This window comes from Sinocyclocheilus rhinocerous, unplaced genomic scaffold (assembly GCF_001515625.1).
Source record: "Sinocyclocheilus rhinocerous isolate Xijiao unplaced genomic scaffold, SAMN03320098_v1.1 scaffold2132, whole genome shotgun sequence".
Lineage (NCBI taxonomy): Eukaryota > Metazoa > Chordata > Actinopteri > Cypriniformes > Cyprinidae > Sinocyclocheilus > Sinocyclocheilus rhinocerous.
Window position 1 is genome coordinate 364,040 of NW_015648610.1, and position 10,467 is coordinate 374,506.

Below are 10,467 nucleotides of genomic sequence, written 5' to 3' on the forward strand. Positions count from 1 at the left end.
AACACGTTTACTACACTTTTACTACAATAAAACCATGGTTAATTTTCGTAAGGGTTTAAATGTCGATTTAAGTTCATACCTGCTATTATTCACTGGTTATCACGCGGTTTCTGTGTATTTTCTCTGCGCTGATCAGGATGGACCAATCATAGTCCGTTTTGATTACCTATTGGCTTTCAGTATAGCATTTTATAGAGAATGGTGAAGCGGATTTACTTGTATATTTAGATATTTCAATGCTTTTAAACAATATATTAATATGCTCGTAAATTTTAGCACACAAATGTCAACAGCATCAAATAAAACGTCCTGAGGAGTGAACGCAGCTCAATGGATAAATGATCATCTTCTGGGCCACCGCGCGCCCCCTGCAGGAGTATCCCGTATGTTTGTCATAGGAAACAGTCAATCTGGGCCCGCAGATCACCTGACCCCCGCTCCGTAACGTCACAGAGAGCGGAACGCCATTAGTTTGATGGCAGAGCTTCATCAGGCGCGAGGCAGTGTTTAATAGACGAATCAGTGCGAAGACTTCCTGCGAAGCGCGGATCGGTGGCTGTTTGTGTGTGTTGCGGTCATCTGTGGATCTCTATGGCTGCTGTGATCGGCTAGGGGCTCGAATCAGGCTTTGTTTTTGTGTCAGGCTGAGAGTTTGGGCATGGCGGCGGCTGGAGGGAAGACGTACTCGTTCAAGGTGGTGCTGCTGGGGGAGGGCTGCGTCGGCAAAACATCGCTGGTGTTGCGATACTGCGAGAACAAATTCAACGACAAACACATCACCACCCTTCAGGTGAGAGAGTCAACTGGTCTGATCCGATTATTAACTTGCATGCATGACCCCGTCTTCACTCGTTTGTTTGTGGTTTCATCTGTAATATAAATAAATAACGTGTGGCCACATTTTAAGAGTTTTGTCGATTTATTTAACGATTTATGTCAAATTGTTTTGCTCTCAAGTTCGTAAATCTGTTTTGTTTTCGTTATAGCAATAGATCCTGGGCCTATATGGCGATAGATATATAGCACAATAATAACTACAATATTTAAATACTGTATACTGTAATTACTCCATATAATATGTATATAATTATGTAACTGTGTATAAAATGCATATAATATTTAACATGTCAAGCAGTGTGACATGCTATATGCTATGCTTTCATTTTTAATAAACGCAGTTTGACTAAATTTTCATGATTATTATGCATGCGGTTTGTCATGTTACCACATAACGTTAGAATTATTGCTTTTAAGATCATTGTAAACATTTGCATGCGTTTAATCACAAATCTTGATGTGGACACTAACTTAGCTAACTTAAGTACTTGCTCGTATTCAGTTAGGGGAAGCTTTCTGGCCTTTCTACTTTGTAATTTTCTCTTTTACATAGGAACCCAAACCTTTAATTCATTTGTGATGTGTACACAAGGTACGGTTGTCACCGATATTTGCTAATAATAGATGAGAAGTAACAGAATGAAGATCAGAAAATGTTATAAATGTTTGGATTTGATATCATTACTAAGTACATCCACAGTTATTTGACTACAAGTTAGCTTTAGTTTATGGTTTATCCATTTCAACATTTTGTCTCATTGCCATAACACATAATTAACAACACGCATAAAAAAAATCCATGTCACACATCATTGTAAAAACATGCTTGAATAATCAAAGCCATGATGACATCTTTATTAAAAAAGCCTTGTGATGAATCACATACAGTACACCACTGTTCAAAAGTTTGGGGTTGCTCAGCAAGGCTGACTTTATTTGGCTAAAAAACACAGGGAAACGATATTTATGTATGATATTATTAACATTTATTATAACTGTTTTCTATATTAATATGTTTTGAATGTAATTTGTTCCTGTGATAGCAAAGCTAAATTTTCAGCAGCATTACTCAAGTGAGTGTCACATGATCCTTCAGAAATCATTCTTATATGCTGATTTTATGCTCAAGAAACATAACTATTATCAGTGGAGTAAATCATTAGGAGTCAGCTGTCTTCGGCAGTCCTTAAGGTACCAGCACAATAACACACTCAGCAAAATATCGTCTAATTATCGTTATCGATAAAATCACATAAAATATTGAGATGATTTTTTTTGTCAATATCGCACACCCCTAGTGGAAACTAAAACTGTTTGGTTACCAACATTCTGCAAAATCTTCATTTGTGTTCTGCAGAAGAAAAAAAAAACAGTTCTAAAGGTTTAGTACAACATGAGGGTAAATTAATACCCTTTTTAATTACTTTCCCCTTAAATAAGCAGTATGACACAAGCAAGAGAGCTGTTTTACATTAGTATGTATTTTTTGTTTTGAAATGTCTGTATTATAAACCCAACATTAAATACAATGGAAGTCCATCAAACGTTTTCATCAGTGTGGTTACGTTTAGAATGAGGATGAACTCATAATAGTTCATCCATGTTACTGTGTAAGACTATAAAACATACAGAAAAGGCTCCTGTGGCCTTGTTGTGACACTGTGAAACTTGTGTTATCAATTAACTTTTTCAAGGCATGTAACATGTAATGTATGATAACATTTCCAAACTAAATATTACACATGCTTGTATATGTTTTTAAACGTTACAGTAGGGTGTCTGAACTGCAATGTTTGTCTTTAGATGACTATGGCGGTAAATGGCACACCAAAAATGATTTTAGAAGTTTGAAATGTAAACAGACTTGAATCTTGTAAATTAATACCAATTTATGCGTTTATGCCTTTGTTTGCAGGCATCGTTCCTCACAAAAAAGCTCAACATCACAGGAAAGAGAGTGAATCTGGCTATATGGGTGAGTCACACATGTTCCACACTGTGATTGTAGCATTTGTGTAGAGGTTGATCTTGAATAAAAGATTAAGTAAAGTCTTTGTTTTGGATAGATGTTACTGATCTGTGAGAATTAACAGCTCGTTTTCAATAGTTGGTGGGATGCTTTCTTACAGCAGCATGAAATCTGGTGCCTTTCACATCCTGTTTCACTTATTTAATGAGAAAGTTGGACTCGTGGCTGTTACCAGAAAATGGAGCCCAGTGATTGGAGGGAATGTCAGCTGTATAGGAAAGATGTGAAGCGAAGCAAATTATATTTTATTTTAACTATATATTATGTTTAAATTATATTATATTTTAACTATATTATGCTTTAATAAAATATTAATTACTTTCTTTGCAATGACATGCAAGTAAATTATTCACACTCAAACCTAGAACATGTATTAAAAATGTAAATGAGGACAGTTTTGCTTTCACATTGAGTTTAAATTGTTTATTGACTTTAGAATCAAACACAAGAATGCTCAAAGTGTCAGATTTGTGCTTTACTTCCAAGTTCCTGACAAGAATTTATCCAGTCAGCTGCCTATAGAATGTGTTGAAAAAATTGTGCATAGTTATAGTAGCTGATTGGTTCTTCCAAGCTGGCAAGACAGCCAATCAGTCTCTAAAGAAAAAAAAAATATTACATGACTAACTTGTAAGACTTGTCTAAGCCTTTTATGCAACTGACCACAGCTCAGTACTTTTTAGCCCTCCTCCACCCCAGCACCACATGTCTAGGTCTGCTATAAAGGGTTTCTTCCTACTTTACCTAGCAGTAGCATGTATTTTAATCCCTGTATTTCTGAGAATGTTTCAGCAGTGAGCCAGCAGCAGCAACATTTTTAGTTCAGGGGATCAAGAGTGTTTTCTCAGTCCAAGTTTCTGTTATCTGATCTGTTAGTTGTGGTTTCTTTATATATTGAGTATGTGTTTATTTTTATCACAGGACACTGCTGGTCAGGAGCGTTTTCATGCCCTTGGACCCATCTACTACAGAGATTCCAATGGTGCACTATTGGTGTACGACGTCACAGATGAGGACTCATTTCAGAAGGTGAATGTTTTCTTCACTTACGTATACATTAAAAGGCCAAAATCAATTAATAAATATATGAGAACCAACGATAAATGTGTTAAATCAACTGTCAAGTTCTCTATAGTGCTCCACAACGCAATACACTCTTAAAAATAAATGCTCTTTATTGGCATCAATGCTTTCACAAAGAACCTTTACCATCCATGAAACCTTTTCATTCCACTAAAGGTTCTTTACAGTGGAGGAACAAAGGTTCTTTAGATTATTAAAATGTTCTTCACACTAAGAAAAAAGGGTTCTTTTAAGAACTGTTCACTGAAAGGTTCTTTGGGGAACCAAAACTGGTTCTCTTGCTGTAGCTTTTAGATAAATGCGGTAAATATGATTCATTATTTGTTTTTGCTGTATATATCAGACTAACTTTTGGTTTCTTGACAGGTGAAGAACTGGGTAAAAGAGTTAAGGAAAATGTTGGGGAATGAGATCTGTTTATGTATAGTAGGTGAGTAACATTCATCATTTATTAACATGTTTCATGTTTTGTGTCTTAACACGTTTGTTACTTATTTATTTGGTCTAGCCTTTTTTTATTTTCCCCTCTAGTTTTGGTGGCAAATCTGCCAAATAGATATAAACATGTTACAGGGTTGCCCTGGTTGTAGAAAATATGAGAGAATTTTAAAATAGTAACAGCCTGGGAAACTCACAGAAATTGATTTACAGTTATGGGAATCTAAATTTAATCTAATCTTTAAAATATTTTGTCAGTTATAACTTGATTGCACAAGGGTTATATATTTGTCTTATATTTGATAAAGTTTGCATCATTAATTGTTGTTTGTTTTGTTTTTTTTACTTTTAAGCAGCTTTGAAACAATCTATATTGTATAAAGTCAATAAAGCTAACTTGACTTCATATCGATTTAACTATTTTGGTCTAATATTCATGGTTATCTGCTGTGAATATTTACTATAAGATCTTTTTTTTAGGCAATAAAATTGACCTGGAAAAAGACCGACATGTTTCAGTGGAGGAAGCAGAGGGGTATGTACTCGTCTCATGTTTTTACAGGATATTTTAATATGCATTGTGGATAACAGACCATATGAAGGAAACCTTGTCTTTCTGTTTAATGTGTGGTTTTGTACATGCAAATTGACAGACACAGCAGTAATTAGATATCAGTGTCATGGCATGCGAATCCCAGGACAAAGTTATATTTTTACAGCTTGAAGCTCGTGCTTTACTCCTGGCCTTGGAAAATATAGAAAATGGACAAGAACAAAATTTCTTAATCTTCACCTGCCTTTAGGCACTTGAATCTGTAAAGACTGACCATCCCATAATTAAAAGTATGTTAGCTAAAGTTGATAGCTTATCTGGTAATGAGAAAGCAGACGTCAAGGAGGAGTGTCAAATTCTACCCTAAGATTTATAAACTCTTTAATGAATAACATGTGGCAGATGGAATGGGATGAATGCCATGGAAGTAAGTTACATGAAGTAAATCCTAGTATAAGAAGAACATTATTAAAATTCATTTCAAATCTAGGTATGATCAAGTTGTTTTTACTAGGCACTGTTTAGGGCATGTAAGACTCACACATAGTTATTCATTAAAAGGTGAGCCACCACCATTATGCCTTCCTTGTCAAACTACAGTAAATGACTGTTAAACATTTTTTATTGGACTGTACCGTTTTTAATGTGATTAGACAACAGTTTTATTCAGAGATGTTTAACGTATGTATTTAAAAATGTATCACCTGAATGTTTTTTAGATTTTTGTGTAGTAGTATTATTAATCTTAAATGTCTTATAGCTTCTTGTTAATTGTATGACCTTTGTTATTTATTCTATTTCTGCCATGAAGATAGATTTGTTGATGACATGGCGTTAAAGGCACAATATGTAATTTTTTGCCACTAGAGGGCGCGTATTCAAAACAAACAAAGAAACAAAGGCGTAGTTAGATGACACCGTCATTGTGTGTGGAATCATGAGATTTGTAGTCTTCATCCCCACAGCCGATGCAATCCGATGGGACTCGGGCAGAAATCATGTTCATGGATGACCTCATGTTTTAAAGATTTATTAACGTCGTAGTATGAAGCAGGGTGAGGCTGAAAGCCGTCGAAGTGAAACGAGGCCGCTGAACGAGTGCGACACACGGCTCGAAAGCAGCGGAGCTTTTATTATGCCACAGTCGACAAGTCAGCAAAATATATAAAATTGTTCTAGTGATTTTTTGATATTTTAATAAAAAAATCTTACATATTGTGCCTTTAAATAAATAAATAAATAGGCTTCAATTATAAGCTATCAGCAGTGTTGGTTAATTAGTAATCAGATTTGGCTTGTGAAAGGCTGTATTGGTCAAAGTGTCCTGAGACATAGGGGCCGTTTACACTACGTTTTCATCAAAAAACGGAAAACTTTTTATGCGTTTGGACTGTTCGTTTACACGACAACGGCGTTTTGGGGACTGAAAACGCATATTTTTGAAAATGGGTTTTAAAGTGCAAGTTTTTGAAAACGGCACTGTTGTCGTTTCCGTGTAAACACCCAAAACGGGAATCTTTGAAAACGGTGACGTCATGCGCGTAGACATGCGCAGTACGTGTCGATTTTAAAGGCAAGCGCGAACAAACATACACAACAATGGTGGAGTACATGGTACTGTTGTTGCTGCTCAAGAGTTTGCTAACGCTTCTTCAGCAAAGTGTGGATTTACTTCACCAATATTACAACCAACAGCGGAGACGCATCATATACAACATATAATCGTCACTTTCCTACAGGTACTGTTTACTAACAAGGTGACAGCGCCAACTACTGGCCTGGCATACGTAATACAGCGTTTTTGGCCGTTTTCGCGGATATGTGTAAACGCGAATCGTTTTGAAAACGTTGTCGTGTTTACGTGAAACTTTTTAAAAACGCAAGGGAAAAACTTTTCAGTTTTTGACTACATCGTTGTCGTGTAAACGTAGCCATAGCCATCGTACTCAACAAAATGTTTATATGACTACAGTTTATTTATGTATTTTGGTTTTGTATATATTAAAAATGTAAACACGCAGTTTTATATATTCATAATCTATAATGTCTTTCAGGCTAAATATGGTATATTATACTTTTGACTAAGGATGTATGAAGATCACATGCACTAAAAGACTGGTCACATGATTAAAACAATCACAAGATCAGTCCACACAAGTGGGTATAAAAAGTCAATGCACCCCTGTTCAAGTTGTAGGTTTTTTCTTTTTCTTTTTGAGATGTAACAATGCAGAAAGTCAGATCTTTTCTCAACCTTTAAAGTAATGTTGAAACCAACAAAATGAATGTTAAAAAAGAAAGAAATGTAAAAACTAAATTTACTTGGTTGTAGAAGTGTGCACACCCTTTTATAATGGAGGCATGGAATAAGCCAATCACATGCAAACTCTCACTGAAAAGTAAAGTTGTAAAAGTGATTTATCTGTACACACCATTTTTTTAAATGAATGTGCACTCATTATCTTAAATCAAAATTACTTTCTTACAACAGTCTATTTTTCATATATCTGGCTATGGGGTAGGGTGGCCAGATGGAAGCCAAAAAAAGCCCACCTAAATTTTGCCCAAACCATGTGGCAAAATGTTTTATGGTCTGATGAAACCAAATTAAACCTTTGGGCCATAATATTAACTGAATTTCATCTTTCAGCTTGATGGTAGCTTGATGGTAACAAACACAAATGGCTTCTGAAGAAAAATAATGTTTTCGAATTGCTGAGTAAGAGCCCAGATCTAAGTCCATTTGAAAAACCTTGCCTTGAACAGCCTATACACAGGAGATCCCCCTGCAATGTGATCAATCTGGAGCTCTTTTGCAAGGAAGAGTGGGGAAAAAATGATTAATCAAGATGTGCTATGTTGATGGACTCTTGTTCAAAAGAAACAATTAAAAGCAAAAGGGGTTTCAACCAAGTATTTAGTTGAAGGGTGTCCACATACTTGCAAGTCAGGTCATTCAAGTCATTCTTGTTTTTCCTTAAAAGTTTCTATTTGTTTGTTACTTGAATTTTGTTTGTTTTAATGCTGCATTAAAGGTGGAAGAAGTTCTGTCATCCTGGATTCAGGTTTTTACAGCCTTTCATGAACAGGTGTTCAGACTTGTTATACCACTGTATGTGGAAGGAATAGAGCAATAAATGGTGATCTTTTCTGTCTTGCATTTGAAAATGTATTTCATTGAGTGCCACAATCGTTACATACAAATGCATTAATATCAGCCTAGTCTTGTCTAATCTAAGACAAACATTCGTTCCAAAAATATTTTTTAAATCATACATTTAGGTGAAGCAAAATTAACATTTTTGAAGAAAAAAAAATTGACCAATCTTTTAGCTGTCAGGGACATTTTATTAATGATATTAGAAAAAAATGCTTACAGCACCTTTTAAGTGCTTTTTGGGAAATCTGTATAAATTGTTTTTATGTCCTCGGTTATTATTTTTTGTCTTTTTTCAGATACGCAGAGTCAGTGGGGGCAAAACACTATCACACATCAGCCAAATTAAACAAAGGCATTGAGGAGCTGTTTCTGGACCTGTGTAAACGTACGTTATTTTTAAATGCTGTGTATACGGTCAGTCTGTCTGTTTTCCATAACACAACAGGCTTCATGATTAATCAAAATTGTGTATTTCAGAGTATAACATGGCACTGTGTTCTTTCACACACAAGCAGCTCATTATGTTTTCAGTAGTGCTGTCAAACGATTAATTGCATCCAAAATAAACGTTTTTGTTTACATAATATGTGTGTGTGTACTGTGCAGTGTTGGGCAGTAACGCATTACTTAGTAACGCGTTACTGTAATTTGATTACTTTTTTAGTAACGGAGTAATTTAACGCGTTGTAATTTTCAAAATAGTAATTAGAGTGTAGTAAAGCCGACGTCTCTATACGTTACTGTCGCATTACATTGCTGACAGAATGCAGTGTTTTATAATCTAGAGATTGTAAAAATAAATGTAGCACACGCACTGTCGAGTCCAGTGGCAGTGAATTAGAGACCTGCTCTCCCGCGAGACCCGACGCAACAGAGTGTGGCGCGGGACAGGGAGGGCGAGTGCGGGTGCGGGCGGGTAGACACTCGTGTATGCGGGATGCGAGAGAATAAAATGATTCACGGGACTCCCACAAAATAGAAATATCTAAACATAAAATATCTAAAACAAATAAATTGTTATTCATCTATTGCACAAAAGCAACATGAACTAATATAAATATAAACGATTAACAGGTGCAGGTGTATGCAGAGTTTCTATTTAGGCTATAACGTGTTTGCAGCGTTGAGCAATGCAGTGCTGAAATTTGCGTGCTCACGAATCCTCATTTTATAACACACGAATTGTAGACATTATGAAAGATTCATTATGCACATATTTATTGTGTTATAACTAGAGGTCGACCGATGTATCGGTTTTGCCGATTAATCGGCACCGATAGTTGATTGCGAATCCTCTTATTATAACACACGAATTGTAGACATTATGAAAGATTCATTATGCATATATTTATTGTGTTATAACAGAGATTTGTGAGATTGCGATGAACTGAGATGTCTTTTAGAGATTATAAATGCAGCGCTCTTTGCTGGCATTCTGCCATGCCAAACCAAGCACGCAGCAGCCGCTTGCTTTAGTTAAAAATAAGTGTTCTGTGAATGTTGATGCTTGAATAACAAATATTTATTGGGAGCGTGTATGCTGGGATTTCATGGAGAAAAAAGTAACTTAACTAGTAATGTAACTAATTACTAATTATTTTTGAAATATAGTAAACAGAACAGTAACGTGATTACTTTTAAAAGGAGTAATCAGTAATTTGATTACATTTTCAGAGTAACTTGCCCAACACTGGTACTGTGTATATTTATTATGCATATATAAATACACACACATACAGTATATATTTTGAAAATATTTACATGTATATATTTATATAATTTATATTATATATAAATATATTTAATATATAAACCTATTTTTGAAATATGTACGTGTGTGTGTATGTGTGTGTATTTATAAATACTTAATAAATATAGATAACGCACATTATGTAAACAAAAACTTTTATTTTGGATGCGATTAATTGTTTGACAGCGCTAGTTTTCAGTGTCTCAGAGCGGCTCAGGTCGCAGTAAATGCTGCTCTACAAAACTCATCTCAACATCTGTCTTATACCGTGTATTAGGGAATGCAGCATATGCCAAATTTCTTCCCATATTTTTAATGAGAAGTGCTTATAAATCAGCTGTTGTCTGTCCAAATACAAGCTCATTGGTTTAATGTTTGAAAATGTAATGTTACAATTGTACTGTAAAATATTATTATATTATATTATATTTTTCTTAAATACACTTAACAGTGAAATATTATAAGTATTTTTTAAAAATATTTTATTTAGTAATAATAATAATAAATTAATATTATTATTATTTATAGTTATATTGATAATGATTGATATTGATATGATATTTGCCCAAATTGTGCAGACCTACAAACAAGCACAGCAAACTTGGAGCTTTTTTGTT

At 34.8% G+C, this 10,467-nt stretch overlaps 1 protein-coding gene across 1 annotated transcript in view; it reads left to right on the forward strand.

The window, feature by feature from the left end:
• The first annotated feature begins 417 nt into the window (after positions 1-417).
• The window catches only part of LOC107709968 (ras-related protein Rab-21), a 20,893-nt gene continuing 10,843 nt past the window's right edge, over positions 418-10,467 (forward strand). The window contains exons 1-6 of the mRNA XM_016514644.1: positions 418-790; positions 2,753-2,812; positions 3,788-3,895; positions 4,316-4,379; positions 4,868-4,922; positions 8,397-8,485. Of these exons, the coding sequence (XP_016370130.1) occupies positions 659-790; positions 2,753-2,812; positions 3,788-3,895; positions 4,316-4,379; positions 4,868-4,922; positions 8,397-8,485 (508 nt within the window). The 5' untranslated portion in view covers positions 418-658. The remainder of the gene's footprint in view (positions 791-2,752; positions 2,813-3,787; positions 3,896-4,315; positions 4,380-4,867; positions 4,923-8,396; positions 8,486-10,467) is intronic.